This window comes from Lynx rufus, unplaced genomic scaffold (genome assembly GCF_022079265.1).
Source record: "Lynx rufus isolate CCGP_SWC_20201006 ecotype Redwood Valley unplaced genomic scaffold, mLynRuf1.p SCAF_11, whole genome shotgun sequence".
NCBI classification, from domain to species: domain Eukaryota; kingdom Metazoa; phylum Chordata; class Mammalia; order Carnivora; family Felidae; genus Lynx; species Lynx rufus.
In genome coordinates, this window is record NW_025814825.1 from 18,418,384 (window position 1) to 18,434,679 (window position 16,296).

Sequence of the window (16,296 nt, forward strand, 5' to 3'; positions counted from 1 at the left end):
CATGCCTAAGTTTGAGAACCATTGCTATAAAGTGTTGCCCAGATGGAGAAACTATATGGTTTGAGTCAGTCCTACCAGAGATAGCAACTGTTTGCAGCATACCGACTAAAAGGCTATGGTTCTATCCAGCAAGGCCAGGGACAGAGCGATGCAAGCAAAGTGTCTAGGTGCGGAATTGAAGGAGGCACCTCATATGGCTCACCCTAGTCCTGGACCTCTTATCTAAATGGATAATTACAGGACTGATGACAAAAAACACATCCAGGTTGCCCACCCTGCCTCTCTGTGACTCTCTGGAACCTGAACTGTTGTGTCACTTGATGGGGTTCCCAACATGGATGCTACACTCATATTCTCTCTGTTGTTGACTTCCACTCCCATGAGCTAATCAGCGAATAAGCAAACATAAAAAGGCAAATGAAATATTAGTTCTTGTGAAGTACGCTTAAAAGTCAGTTTTCTAGTCTCCTTTCTCTTCATTTTTTCTGCCACTCCACGAAAGAAACAAGGCAGTTAGTAACTAAGTCCTGTTCAGGAACGACAGGCCATGCAAGTGAGTGTCTGACTGTGCTGAAGAGTGTCTCAGGCGGACCTCCTCAAAAGGGCTCATAGCTGGGTGTTCAGCACCATAAATAATCTACCTCATTCTGGGGTGTATTTCATTTCTGGGTGGATACTATTTCCTGTTATGTTGCAAGGATACTGACTTTTGGCTCCTACCTTGGCTCATCCTTCAACACTGCCCCCGCCCTCCTGTGTAATGAGCATCTCTCCTGAGACACAGCTGCCCCCACTTCCCCCCCCCCCACCCAACCCCCATTCCCCACTAGATGGCCATCCCTGGAGCCACCTTGACAAAACCAGGCTCTTCAGGCCAGGCTCTAGCCACTCTGTCAAAACTAAAGTCCCTTTCAACTTCTCTGTATCTATCTACATACATTTTTTCCCTGCCTAACAAGTAAACAGTCAAGAGCTACTGCCACCAATACGTCATCTCTTGGTAGGCAGCCACCACTCTAAAAGCAAGAAGGAAATTACTGCCTTTGTGTCTGGGAGACAACCTGGGAGGACTGACAGATTCTTCCATCCTACAGGAGAGCGTGCACGATGCTCTCGAAACGAGAGGTTGGGATAATAACCCTCTGCTGCACATGCAACTTGTCCAGAGACCTGTGTCAAATCCACCCAAGCCCTGGTATGATAAGCCCCACTATTTCTTTCTTCTCCAGTCCTGTGAGGGCCTGTCACTTGCTATTTGTGCATTCAGAGGTGAATTTACTTGGCTAAGCTGTCCCTGCCTTCCTTCTTCATTCTGCCAGTTGCAAAGAACAGCAAGAGTGGCATTCTGTCCCCAACTTGGACTGGGCTCAGGAAATTTTGCCATTTGCTATTACGAGAACCTCTCAAGTTGGCAGTCCTCACCAAAGACCCTATAAAAGGTATGAGGTGAAAGAGAGAAATGGGCCTTAACAAGCAGATGAGTTTATTTCAGTTGATGATCAGTAAATGCCCAAGAAGATAATCTGTTTTCCTCAAATCATATTTCCCCTCCTATTCAGCAAACTGATCTCTAATATTTTCTAGGTCTCGGGACATGAACTCCCCTCACCTGTTCAATTCCTCTGTTTTCAGTATTGCCAGTGATCCTTGCTAGCCTGGCTGTGGGCCATCTCTTCGGTAAATTGTCTACCCAACACATCCTACATGAATCGTCATGGCTCATGGCCCCTCTATCTTACTTCTCCAAGTTTCCTAGGTCCTGGAGAAGCAGGTGTAACACCAACTGATGTCAGGAATGCTGTGTGTCCTTCTTGGGAAGAGCGGGGCCCACTTCTGCTCCACTATTCTATAGGAGACCCTGAGTGGTGTGGCACCCAAAGGACCTTGGCAGAGGGTGGGGCTGGCTGGGCCTTCCCTTCACACCTCTCTATTTCTGTAACGTGTGTCTTCACAAGGCTGCCCTGATGGAGAGTCCTAAACGTCTCCTGACAATGTCACCAGTGATCCTCCCAAAACACTGCCTCCTCAAGAACTTGCAAAGGTTTCCCAATGCCTATGACAGACAAAGGCTTACATGAGTAGGTGCAAGAATACTCTCATACTTCCAGCTCCAGTTATGTCACCCCAGGGACCCCTTGCTCCAACCACACCAAGCCTCTTACAATGGCCTGAGCATTCTCCTTATTTCCTCCACTGGACAGAACAGTGAAAGAGTTCATAATATGGGCTTAGAAGCTAAACCACCCGGGTTCAATCTTCCTAATTAGGTAAGACTCACCAGATTCACTAGACTTTACATCTCAGTTACTCAGCTTTTGCGTCGGTAAAATGGGGGAAAGTATAATTCTTACTCATGGAGTTATAGTTAGGACTCAGTGTGTTCAAAGGCATAACACTCTGGGAATGACGATGCCTGGCATCCAGTACAATGAACAAGGGTAGATATTGGTATTACTAGAGAACTCTCCTCATCAGTCAGGGGTAGATTTAATAAGCCTTCCTTCACAAACCAGCCTCAGCCTCCCAAACTAGGGGTAATGACATCTCTCTCTGTTCTCACGGCCTCTGCTAGTACTTCTCCAAGCTCCTTCTACTCTATTTTGCCATACACGCTTGTCTGTCTCCTACATTAAACTGTGATCATTTTGAAGACAGAGACCTACTGTAACCCGTCTTACTTTTCACTCCTCAAAGACGTTCTAGGCCTTGAATACAGTAGACTTCGATAAACATTTGCTGGGTGAGAATTAATCTGAGAAAAGGAACAGAAACAGCTGAAATGCACAGCGTTTTTGGGTCCCATTTGAGAATATGGTACGAGAGCCCAGACGTTTACTCTGTACTGCCTACCCAATGGAGAAATATTCCTAGGATCCAACGGCATTTGTGAATACAACTACGTGAAGGTGGCTGTGGAAAGAACTGAATATGATTGTAAGCTGGGCAGGGATTGAAGCAGTCCATGAATCTGCTTCAATTGTAGTCAAAGTGGTGCCCAGTGTCCTTTTTTTTCCCCCTAGAGAGTCTTTCTAGAGAGCTTTCATTTGATGTTCTGTGGGGTCTGTGAGACCCCCAAATTAAGAACACTTGACTTAGTTATCTAGAGACAATATGCTTGCCCTCTACGGCCTTGCAATGGAAGGGAAACACAGCCCTCCTCCCAAGGCACAGACTCAGTAGCAGAGACAAGTGGACAATGAGTGCTTGTTGATTTTAAAGGGAAACTAGGAGAAGCTCCTTAAATCATTCCATGTTAAGAGACCAACAAGGAACGCGAATAACAAGAATCTGGGAAACTCCATGGCCCGCTCCTCCTTCGGGGGATGGGAAGCCAAAGGTTATCTGTCATGACACAGGAATGCCTGGCTTGGAGCACAGACGGTTGCCATTTGGCTCAGTCTGGCTGCGAGAGTTGTTGTCTGTCACGGTGACTAAAAAACATAGTGCATCAGGATCCAGACACACAAAACGAAGCTGTTCACCTAATGACTGTGCCGAGAGTTAAGTGACACTGAAAAACCAGGGTATGTCTGATACCAGAACAAAGGGGAGACAAAGACCATTAGTGCAGAGTCCCGGCAGCATTTCATGCTGGCGGATGGTTTGCAAGAAACCCTCACGCAGAGCCTGTTTTATTTGCAGAAGCCACAGTGGTAAATTAAAGCCCATCCTAGCCCATTCTGGGCTCTCCGGTTTCTCTTGGAGCTGTTCCTATCACTGCCCATAGGCCACTAAAACCTTTCCACGTTCAGAATGATTGATTCCGCTCAAACAAGCAAGCCGCAAACTCATGTCGAAAAACTCACTTCAAATAAGTCATTAGCTTCCTTTATGGATTTTTCAGGTCATGAGGAATAGGACCTAGGAGCCCTATCTTCTGCAGAGGAGAAAGGGAGTATGTGAAGAGGTGGGGCGACCTGGAGAAGCCACCAGATGCTGCATGAGCCCCTCTCTCTTTTCAGTCAACAAGAGACGTATAACAGAAACAGGTCCTGGCAACCTCACTGTCAGGGCCAGGTATTCCAACCAAACGAAACTGCACGTGCTGGAAGTGAAGGGAAAACGACGGCTCAGCACCCTGTCTTTGTCTCCAGAGCACTTGGGACACAGAAAGTCATGGCAAGGAAGGAGTGTCTGAGACTTTCTGACTCCTCGTGGGACAGGTTGTTTCAGCTGAGCTGCAAATGAGACCGCGGTGGGCAGGTGGGAACAGAGGTAGCTGTGGCTGTTGCGGTAGCCCAAAGGCACCAATACCAGAAACCCAAGTTCCGTAGCTTGGCAAGCTTCGGCTCACCGCCTGACCCACGTTTAGCAATTCTGATGTACCACGGAGCAGACAGCTCCAGCCCGGGATGACTGCTCCCTCAGCCCCTCTCCAACAGGCAATGAAAGCAAGACCCACTTTGAAAATTCTCCCCCATCATGCAAACTGACATAGGCATGCTTTTCAAAAACCCACAGCCAATCTGTTGATCATTACTTATTTACAAAGGCCTTCGGGCAGAAAGTCCTGTAAAAACCATACTTGATACGGTATACACTAGCTTTTTCTGCTTGTGGAAAAAAAGTCCCCCCAAGGCTACCTCAAACCATCACTTTCTATTGCACATAAAATGTAGCGTGTAACACTAAAGTATTTAATATATATGGTATAATATATCTACAGGAAAGGCATTTGTGTAGAAGTATGTTACCCTGGATTTGGTAATTTGATGTTTTGCTGAAGGCTACGACTTAAAAAAGCTTCCACCTCGTACAGAAGACCTGTCATCTTGGTACCCAAGAGCCAACAGAATAAAGAAGTACCCTTAAGCAGCAAAACTTTGACACAGCTTTGAAGCATATGAAAACAGTATAACGCCTCAGAATTATTATTACTCAAGATCAAAGAAATGAGCCATACTTTACATAGCAAACAGGGACAGGGAATTTGGCTCCAAAGGTTTCAGATTTTTCAGACTTCTCTTTATTTATTTATTTGCTTCTCTAAATTTAGGCAAAAGAAAGCACCTGGGCTTTTCTCTACTTTAAATGGATAAAACTATTAGCATTAGATAAGGCGATTACCTAAAGGTGAGTAAATAGGAAATGAATGGTAGCATGACAACTGGCATCGTAAAAATGAGAAGCTTGGCAGTTGGTGCATTTCATTGCTCCTCATAAAGTGTAAACAAGCATGTAAATCAGCAACACCCCAGCAAGATTGAGCGAACGGGCAGGCAGAGGACTGGTAAGGAAACACTTAACAGGAAGAGATGATCATAACGGAAAAGGACATGGGGCCAGGGGCTTCTTCCATGGGAACCTGTGCCCTGGACCGCATGGAGAACTGCCCCGTCTGTGTCCCAGAAGGGTGGCCGTGGAAGGCCAGGAAGATGCGAGTGAATGGAGGGAGGGAAAAGTAGGGGGAAGTGGCCATAATTGTATTTCAGTAGTCAAAGGGAGGAGAGCAGCCAATGGCAATGAAAAGAAGAAAGAAACATCAAGATGGCAGGTATTTCCAAGGCAGTTATCATTCAGGGGTCACTCTTGTTTCATCACTGGGGTGCTGGAGAGTTAGGATGTTGGAGGAAATAAGCACAGGATTGGCAGATGAGTCGCAGACAATCTGGGGAAATGAAAGATGAAGAGGCCCGGAAGAGAAACCTGCAGAAGTCTGTCGAAATCTGGTTTCATTTGCCATTTCTGAGAGGAAGCCATAGTCAAGACAGAAAGAAGGATGGGAAGGAAGGAAGGGGGAAAGAGGGAGGAAAGAGAGGAAGTGAGGAAGGAAGAAAGGAAGGAAGGGAGGGAGGAAGGAAGGAAGACAGAGAAAGAGTACACACATGCCGTATTTCATAATTAATACTGCTTTTAGCCTGAGCAGAACTGGATTACTTTTGAACTTTGCTTTGGCAAGTCCACAGATTATTAGACTTTTTTTATCAGTCAAAATCAATTAACAGAAATTTGATTTCAATCGACAGGATAAAAGGAAGGTAATCTTCAGGTTCATTTTTGATTGTGATGATACATCTCACATATGGCCTTAAGTACAGAAAACAGTCCTCGGAGGGACTCCAGCAGAAAGAGACTTGCCGGAGGCAAACTAACCACATGAGTTCCTCTTATTGGTTGCCGCCGTCATTAGTGCCACTGCTGTTTAGGAACTACACATAGACAGGACATGGTGACAGCTAAGACTTTAAAGCCTATGTATTTTTCAAACAGCTTTTCAAACTGTTTTTCATGACAGAATTTTTTCAGCTCTATCATTAACTGCTGACAAGCTGACAGAATAAATACTCCAGCCTTTAAGAAGCCACCTAACGATTGGTCCCCTCCCCCGCCTCGTGCTTGCTGGGGAGGGGCGGCTCTGGGCCTGGGCAAGGCGGGGAGGGGGCCAGGAGAGGAGGAGAAGGCGCTCAAGGGGGACCCGCATGGCCCGTGGCCCCTCTTCTTACCTCATCAGCTTGGGTGAGGAGCTTGGTGAGTTCCGCATGCCTCCGTTCCGTTGCTTTTTTTTGGGGGACAGTGTTGATGGCGGCTCATCTTCAACTGGAAATATAGGCAGCTCATGAGATTATGAACAGTTTGAGGGCAGACCGTGAAATACAGGCAAGCTATCAAAGGACACACACTCACGGCTCAGTCACTCACTAGGAATTCATGGCTGTCTTTTAGGACCCAGTGACAAAGACCAAATGTGTTAGTCAAAGAGGCTGGCTTCGAAAAGGTGAAACCATCACCCCTTAACTCTCCAGCCTTTGAACATGCACTTTAAACAGACTAAACCAGTTTGTAAAAGCCCTACCATAAGAAAGGAAAGAACGCATGATTTATCTGTATATAAAATATATTACATATATGGGAACACTCAATCATTTTTCTTAGAGTTAATTTTAGTTACTTTGTTGAGTAATCGAATGGGTTTTCTCATAAGCAAAATCAGAAATAAAGTTGTATGGGAAATAGCAGCATAGTAGCCGCCAACCAGCTGATTCTACAAATAAACCAACGTAGCTGGTGCCTAATCCCTGCACGCCAGACGAAGAGCCTTGGAAAGAGGCAAGGATTTGAGGCCTTGACAGCCAACGTTTCAATCAGTCAGGGCTGGGAACACTGATGCATGCTGGCTCAAGGATCCATAGCCCATCTCGGCTCTTGTCCCTGTACCTCCCTAGAGGGAGAGCATGTGGGGTCGTGCACAGAGGATCCTTTTTTAACTCATTAAGACTGGGCTGTGAGTTTGGAGAACCAGGCCGGAGAAGAGCACCCACATGAAGGAGGAGGTTGCCATTGAATGGTATCTCGGATGATGTGGTGGGGGCAGGGAGGGAGGGCAGCATAGGGGTTTGGAAACCAAAGGCTGTTTTCCAAATGTCTAAACCACACAGATCGCTAAGCAATATGAAGGTTCGCTCACAAACAACACAGCACACTCTACTGCTTTTGCCCAAAGACACCTGCTAATAAGCTTTATAGATGTATTAGCCTGCATCATGCTTCTTTTTAAGAGAACTGCTTGATAATTAGCAGATGCGCACCCAGCCTGTCACCCAAGGGCATCAGCGGCAAAAGTCTAGCCCTCCTCTCCCCACCCCCACAATTCAGGCTAAAGCTGTAATGTCAAGAAGGAAAAATAGGTTCCTTGGATTCTTAGAGTTGACTGCAACACAGACTGGGAGGAAGCACCCTTGAAACTCAGAATGCACGGCCGTTACCTTAAAGCTAAGAAGAGAAATATTAGCAGTGATGACATCAAAAGAAGCTTGACATACGTTAATGGTGTACAAGTCTCGGGTGGGGGGACAACGCCACCTCAGCTACTCGAGAATGCCCAGGAAGACCCATATCAGGACATGCATTATATGGTACTTTCCTGAAAACCCTAAATAAATTTAGTGTTACCATACATGGTTCCAAGGGATCATAATAATCCAACTATCTTCCAAACCTGCTTCAGAGTGTCCCACTTCGTAGGTTCCCCTAATCCACTGTTAGTCTGGGGTCGTCTATATTCTGGCTGACACGTGGAAAGGGAGCAAGAACGCGGTTTGAGGTGAGAGTGATTCCAGAAGGCAAGGAAGCACCTACAAATGCCCACAGCCCACTCACTCCAGCAGCTGCTCCCCCGCCCCATTCCCCCTGAGGCCCAGGCTCAGGCTGCGACCCTATCAGTCACTTAGGGCTCCAGGCAGGAACTATGTGGCTGGGAGGATATCGCATCTTATCAGAAATGAGTATCCACAGCAAATCACACAGAGACTAAACAGCACTTAAAAGATTAAAGGAAATAAATACAAGCCACATAAATGCTATTGAAAAAAAATCACTTAGAGTTGATATGCATCTCTCGGCAAGCAAACAGGCACTCTGAGCTTGACCTGAATTCATCTTCCTTTCACAGGATAGGAGGCCAGGCATCCCAGGTTAATAATGGGGTAGAAAGGCAGTGAGAGAGGGAGAGAGAGAGAGACAGAGAGAGAGGGGGAGGAACAGGGAGACAGAGAGAGACAGAGACGTGTGTGTCTAAGTATACTTTGGCGTTTTCCGCATCTAAGGATGGGGTAGAAAGTCTTGCATTGATTCCACCCATAATACAAGGTTGCCTTCTAATATGGACCGCTTACAGTTGTTGTACTGTGTTCAGGGTGACGTCGATTCGTTGAGTCACAGGACAGACCAAAATAATGTGTGCATGTGAGTGGGTCTAGTGGGGGTGAGTGTCCTTGCTTCTCTATCACACAGGCCTCCTTAGGCTTGGAGTGACATATCCAAAAAGGTTCTTCACCTAACCTAAGCTACTATGACTTAGCTTCATTCAAGGACCCCAGATGTTACCATGGTTTTGTCCAATTTATACGCTGAGTCTATTTTAGTTAAGACCTGAACAGAAGTCACACTCATTGGCGTTTCTGTTGGATACCTTTGCTTAACTGTTGTTTCCCCATTGGTCCTGGACCTATAATAACCCACTTTGGTTAAGCGTGGGTTATCCTTGCACCTTGTCACTGTTTGTTTACCTGCAGCGATCTTCAAATGGAAGACATGTAAGTTACCCAGCTCCAGGGAGACACTTCGTTCTAGTGCTAAAATTATACCTCCTTCTACGCAAGGAAACTATTTATTTTCATTGCAACTCACAAAGATCATCCATCATAATCATGCTGCATTTAAACTGGGATTTGTTCTCTTAAATGAAACTCATGTTCAAAGGTTTCCTCCTGCACTCACAGGCGTAGAAATGCAGATCTGTTCCCTGAAGAAATGGGGTGGGGGGGGAGGAAATGTCTTCAGCTTAAATATATGAACGTTGGGTAATGGAGACCATTACATATGGCTTAGATCCCATGAGAGAAGTAGTGATAACTTCTTTCTCATAAGTAGGTTATAAACCATATTTAATTATTAGCCTTTCTATGGATTCTATCAATTTCTGCATATTTAAAGAAAGCAGACCTAGAAAAACTTTTAGTTAAGCTATAAAATATAATTTTCATTTCATGGCTTCTGTGACTACACGAAAGGAGTAAAAGTTGAATTCCAAAGGAGACTTAAATTTACTTACTTTCACGAGAGACAAACGTATTGAAGTAATTGGCCAGCACCTCCTGTCAATGCACATTTTCAGGCTCCTACTTAGACTGCGTTGTGGCTAATTTGGCTAATTACAATACACCTCTGTCTCCATCATTTTCACCTGCACCACACTGTGGACGATAGGATCTCTGAAAGGAACCTGACTTGCCAGCTTCTTTAAAACACAAACAAGTTCAGGAATCTTACGTGGAATTTTTATAGGAGCTGAACTCCATCCAGTCTCCAAGTCCTCATAAAATTCAAGGGCTTGTTTTTGCACATCCCTAAGTATAACACTTAATGTGCTGTTGTAACTTCCCAGAGCTCACTTGTCTAATAGGCACTGAATCTAACAGTTTTACAGTTTGGGAAGACTCAGTGCTAGAAAAATGTCAGGCAAGTCTAATGAGGCTTCAGATCCCTTGGTTTGCGCTAGAGTTTAATTTAAAGTTACAATGATGTTTTAACATGTTTGCTTATACTTGACTAAAGAGGATTCATTATTTCAATGACATAACCTCCAGACAATGTTCTGGGAATTGATTTAAGATGTGGTGGTAATTCCAACAGCCTTAATGCAGAGTCGAACATCTGTAACAACATTTTACTCGACTCTTCATCGGCATTCTGTTTTCAAGCGAAAGCAAGGCAACATCTTCCAGAAACACTGGCCAGAACTCTGGGCTTATTTCAAGATGATCCTATATTTTACTGGATTTTTTTTTTAAAACAGAAATCTCTTTTTTTATTGGCCTCGCCAGCTTGCAAACACTGTGTCAGGGTTACCAACGCCTCTTTGTGGGCCTTTTGAGTAAAATGGGGCCAGGATTCCACCTTTCAGCTTTCCCAAATAGCCCAGTGCTGACATGTGATGGATCTTATGCTCAGCTCCAGCCTGGGGCACATTCCTTCTTCCCTGTTTCCTCCACAGGGTTTAGGGGGATGAGGCCCTTTGACACTTAAAGGTGAATTTGTTGGCTGGAGTTAAAAAACAGTTCAAAGCGAATGAATTCGGAAATGCAATAAAAGGCAAACAACCCATAAACATGAGTCGACTGGCTATCTCCATTACGTTATGAATCACCACATCTGGAGAAACCCACATCTGCACACACTTAGCAGGTCATTAGTAATGTCATATTCACACTGGAATCACTCAGAGTGAGCGGCATGCAAAGTGGCTTGAACGCAAAGGCATCTAGCTAACAGGGCTTCCGACTAAAGTCTTGAGCAAGCTGCTAGTTTGAGGGCAGGGTCACTTTAATTGTTATTTATTGTTTTCTATGGCTTTTCTCTTTGGTCTTTTGCTGCCCAACAAGCTGAAGGCATGCTGAAATCAACAATAGTACATCTTTCTTCTTCAACTGAGCTCAGCATGTTAAGCTAGAACACTAAGGGGTGCAGTTATTAAAATAAGGACGGGCTCCAGAACTCCTTCACCTGGCTCGGTCACAAGCCGAGAATTGTGAGTTGTGTCCTTGAACTCAAATGGGTCTTTGGGATAGCGCGATCTAGCTGCAACCTTGACTGCCAAACAATAACGAGAAAAAGAAAACGGAAATGAATCCTCTGCAAAATTTTTCATTAGGAAAGTTCCAAACAAGTTTTAACATTGAATAGAATGATCGCTTTACATGAAAAGGGAAGTTTCTTCCTCACAGCTGAACTGCAGTTTTTCTTTTTCTTTTCTTTTACCCCGATGGCTTCTTGAAATTCTTTTTGCTGGGTTTTTGTCATCAACGTCAGAAGGGATAATATGTCAGAAAACAATATTGTTTGTGAAATAATTTCCAAAAACCTACAGAGGACCCTTCTCCCCTATGACATAATACACAGACACCAAAAACTTAGTTTAGCCGCAAGACCAGACCCATTATTTCCTGAAGTCTGCTAGAATGCATCCTACTGACTAATCATTATATTGCAAGTTATCAATCTTCAATGTTAAAGTGTCATTTTCATCCCACACCGCAGGTTTGGTCACTTGGCCATGATTGCTGCCTAATTTGTATTAAATGCCACAGGTTTGCAACTCCTATGAAGGAAGGATGTGTAGCATCTCTTTGTGTCATGAGTGACAAAAAAAAAAAAAAAGTGGGTGTGTGTTTTCCATCTTTCAAGATACAAATCTTGTTTTACTAAAACTGAGATTCGATCAAAAAGAATGAGATCCTGCCATTTGCAACAATGTGGATTGAACTTGAGTGTATTATGTTTAGCAAAATAAGTCAGAGAAGGACAAACATCATATGATTTCACTCATATGTGGAATTTAAAAAACAAAGCAGATGAACATAGGGGAAGGGAAAGAAAACCAAGACAAAAATAGAGAGGGAGACAAAACATAAGTTTGTTCTCTCTGAAACAGAACAAACTGAGGGTTGCTGGAGGGAAGTGGGTGGGGGATGGGCTAGATGGGTGATGTGCAGTAAGGAGGGCACTTGTTAGGATGAGCACTGGGTGTTATATGTAAGTGATGAATTGCTGGGTTTTACTCCTGAAACCAATACTACACTGTATGTTGACTAACTTGAATTTAAATAAAGTTTTCTAAGAAAAGGAAAATAGGAAATTTTGCTTCTGGTATGTGTCTAATTTTGAGGATGGGGTAGAGATGGGAGAGAGACGTGTAGAGGCTGGCAAAAAAGTGTTTAGCGGACTTAAAGTGTATATTTTATTTTAGTTTTTTAAATATTTATTTATTTTTGAGAGAGAAAGACAGACAGATGGTGAGCAGGGGAGGGGCAGAGAGAGAAACAGAGACACAGAATCCAAGGCAGGCTCCAGGCTATGAGATGTCAGCACAGAGCCCAACGCGGGGCTTGAACCCATGAGCTGTGAGACCTGAGCCAAAGTCGGGCACTTAACTACTGAGCTACCCAGACACCCCTTAAAGTGTGTATTTTAAATTTAAGACTGTTTACAATGAAAATAAACATTTGGCACAGGTAAAAAATGAACTAAAATAAAACCAGGGTAAGGAGAGAGGGTAAAATTGCCAGACTAGGGATGTTAACAGTGTGCTTCCTACTTTCTGTGTGTTTACCAAACTTTCTCCCCAAGAAAAATCATGTTAAGTTACAGTAATACCATAATTTCCCAACAGGTAATTCACAATGGACAAAACTCCTAAGCTGACCCAACCTCTCTCTAATATGATGGAAAGGCTTAGCCTTTCCCCAGAAAATCTGGGCTAGTTAACTCTCAAGGTCTTATGATGTGGCCACGAAAGAGCAATCCATGGACAGGAGCACAGAATGGCCCCTGCTTTCTGGAAGGATGTCTCCTGTCTTGTAATCATAGACTACCAGAACCCTGGCTGCCTGTCACACAAAACAGACGGGTGAGAAGGTGCAGATGCTTCCAGAAGCAATGAAGGAAAACAACAAGAACAACAAATGCCAGATAAATAATCCACACTGCAAGTTTGGTTTTATAATTGCTGTATAGGAGCACTTGACTGTTGGTTCAGGATGAATCCCATAAGTGGGAAATGTCATGTGCCCATCAGTGAGATTAAGCCACTAAGGAGGCTAGGACACAGTGAGGCAGGCATCAGAGCCAAGTTCTATGCCTAGAGGGTCATAAGCAGGTCATGAACATGGGGAAGTTATAGTGGGTGATATCCTTGGAATGAGGGCTTCTGGTCTGAAAACCTTGGGATAACATTCATTCCCCCCAGAAAACTGGTGAACATTTTGCAGTATTATTGATAATACCAATCCATAAACCTATATTTTGAAAGATCATGGGGAATATTGATACACAGATGAAATACAAAAGGATGAAGGACACTGTCTCTCAAAAGCAACGCCAACATTAATAATATTTCCAACACATAACATATGTAATTCTCTATAATTGAACAATCACGTTATCATTTACATTATCAGGCAGGATAATTTCACAACTTCTAGTTGAGGAATAGGAAATACATTTATTTGGAAAATCTAGAGGATGTGGGTTGAAAATAACACTAACCTGTCATTATGTAAAATGAGGATGGAAAGTATCTCCAAGTGGCCCTGCAGCCCCAGCACAGGCACAGGAGTACCTGCCCCCAGGTAGGCTGAGGGGGGCATGGAGGGGAGGTTTGTTGGAGCTTTTTCATTTCTGGCTTTTGTAGAGCTAATAGGAGGATGGGGAGGGAGATTTTAAGGAACAATAGGTTATGTAGAAGCTAATCACAGGGTGTATTTCTGGCTCTATTCACTGCCTGGGAAACCTGAATTGTGTAAGTTTGAGTCCATCAACACAGAGTAATGAAAGAATTCAGCTCCTACATGGGAGAGAGGAAAAATACTATATAAATATACTAACAGAACCCACATGACCTGGATTGCAATGTTCTCTACGGAAACACTGCAGACCTAATGGATCCTCGAAAATCAAACAGGGTGGATTAGATGTTACCTCCCGAACCCATGCCCCCCCTCCCATCTCAAACCATAAGCCTCATGTTCTATATGCATCCTGGTAGGAGTCCAACATTCATCAAAATGCCTTGTATCTAGAATCTCAGCTCGTATATCTTTGCTAAAAACTTGACCTGCTGTAATAACCTGCCCAATGCTCTGCTCTGCTCGGCATTTGGTAGAAAATTCCTTTTGGAGATCTGGTTGCCTTTGGCTCTTTCTTTTTTTTCCTTGGAACAGATTGTTTCTATCGTCTCAAGAGCAAAGAAAAGTCTCAAACGAAGACTAGATATTAGCTTCTCAGAGATAAAACAGAAAGGTAAACAATGGAATTCTAAGCGCAAATACATGACTAAAATGAGAAATGCAAGAACTTCCTTGAATTAATGCTATGGAGTTTGGAGATCGGGAAGGTAGTAGAAGATGGAAGATAACTTTTACTTTGAATCAAACTGTGAAAAAAATATACAGGAGTCCAACAAAACAGCCCCTTCTCAACTTTCCTTTCCTTCTTTCCCTATTCTTTACTCTAACACCAATGAGATGCTCATGGCTTTGAAGCCAAAGGGTGTATCGGACTCCTTTCTGTAGCCCTGGCATGCGCAGTAACTGTTGGTGGGAGACAAGTTTCAGAGTAAGGATGAGACTTGCCAAATGCCCGGCATCAAGAGCTGCTTTCTTCTTATATTTCTCGAGTTCCAGGGTCAGCAAACTATATTCTGGAACACGTTTTTGTATAGCCCATAAGCTACAAATGTTTTTACATTTTTGAATGGTTGGGGGACAATCTATGAAGAACGATATTTTGTAACACATTAAAATGATAGGACACTCAAATTTCAATGGCTATAAATACAGTTTTGTTGGAGCGTGGCCACATTCATTGGCCTACTGTCTATGGCTGTTTTCACTGTACAACACAGTTGAGAAGTTGCAATAGAGATCTAGTGGCCCGCCAAGGCTGAGACGTTTACTAGCCAGCCCTTGGGAGAAAAAGTTTGCTGATCTCTGCTCTCATTACTCTTCTCACATTTTCCTAGCCGTCCGGTTTCCAAAAATGACAATGTGTTTCCCCATATGCCACGATGGCCAGACAACAAAAGGAACACACACGGAGCCCACTTCAAGCGCACAGATTTGGGGAAGTCGGGAGGGGCAGAGGTAGTTTAGTAGTTCGAAGGTCCCTGCTATCCAACCTGCTAGGGGTCTGGCAGGTCCCCTCGCATTTGGGGAAACCAGTGAGGTGAGTTTCCCATTTTCCAACTCAAGCGGAGTCAGATTCATCTACCCTGCACTTTGAGAATCCACATCGACCATGAGCAATTCCTTGAAGCTGTCAGTATGTGCTGCAAATCCACCCTGAGAGAGCCCGCACAAGACAACAGATTAACCATTAGACTAGATATGTTGAAAATATACAGCTTCAACCTTTCCCCAGCTAGCTCAGAGCGATATATAGATGATTATTTCAACCGTCAGCTGCCGCATAGATTTAAACCCCTGCACAATAACTCCTGGATTCATCTGCCCCTTGTCAAACTTGCACGGCTTTAGTTGGAGGATACATGGTGTGGCAGTTTCACTGTGAATCCAGAATGATCCAGACGGCTGCTGTCTCTTTGTTAACAGGAAGCCAAACTGATGAGTTTGTAATGCATTTCTTATCAAAGGTAGTTTCAGAAAAGAAAATGTGCCCCATCAGTTTGGTTAGAATTTCACATATAGTAGATTATGGGCTTAATCAGAACATCTCTGTTATTTTCATGAGGAAATAGATAATTCTGTATCCATCCCATTAAAATCACTTTATACTGATGAATTATGTATTTATAAATTTATAATTATCTTTGATTTTTTTCCCCTTCTTTCAGGATACTTAATAAAATCATCAGCTAGATCCCAGAAAACAATGGTACTTCATAGACACAAGCATGCTAATACATTTTTTTTAAGTTAATGCCGATCTTTTTGAGCTGTGTGTCTAAAATGATCATAGTGAATAAAGGGATTGTAATTTTCAACTCGTATGTTTAACAAAGACAAAATGGACTGTAATGGAATTTATGGAGCCTGTAAAGGAACTCTTTCTCTAATATGGTTTATTATCAAATAGATTTGGATTTACTGTAGGATAAATCAGGCCCCACTGAAATGTATCTGGAGAAAATGACTATAAGGTCCTGAACACTGCTCCTGGCACATGGAAAGTGCTGCCATTTTTTTGTTGTGCTTATTCAGTATGTAAAAGCCAGCATTAAAATTGTTGTCTATCCCACCTTTATTTAAAATTCTGACATTTTATTCATCATGGATTTTTTGC

The 16,296-nt window shown here is 43.5% G+C and overlaps 1 protein-coding gene across 5 annotated transcripts in view; it reads right to left on the reverse strand.

The window, feature by feature from the left end:
* The window catches only part of KCNMA1 (potassium calcium-activated channel subfamily M alpha 1), a 731,687-nt gene that overhangs the window by 85,242 nt on the left and 630,149 nt on the right, over positions 1-16,296 (reverse strand). For all 5 annotated transcript variants that reach the window (XM_047073026.1, XM_047073024.1, XM_047073023.1 and 2 more), the window contains one exon: positions 6,444-6,537. In XM_047073026.1, the coding sequence (XP_046928982.1) occupies positions 6,444-6,537 (94 nt within the window). The remainder of the gene's footprint in view (positions 1-6,443; positions 6,538-16,296) is intronic.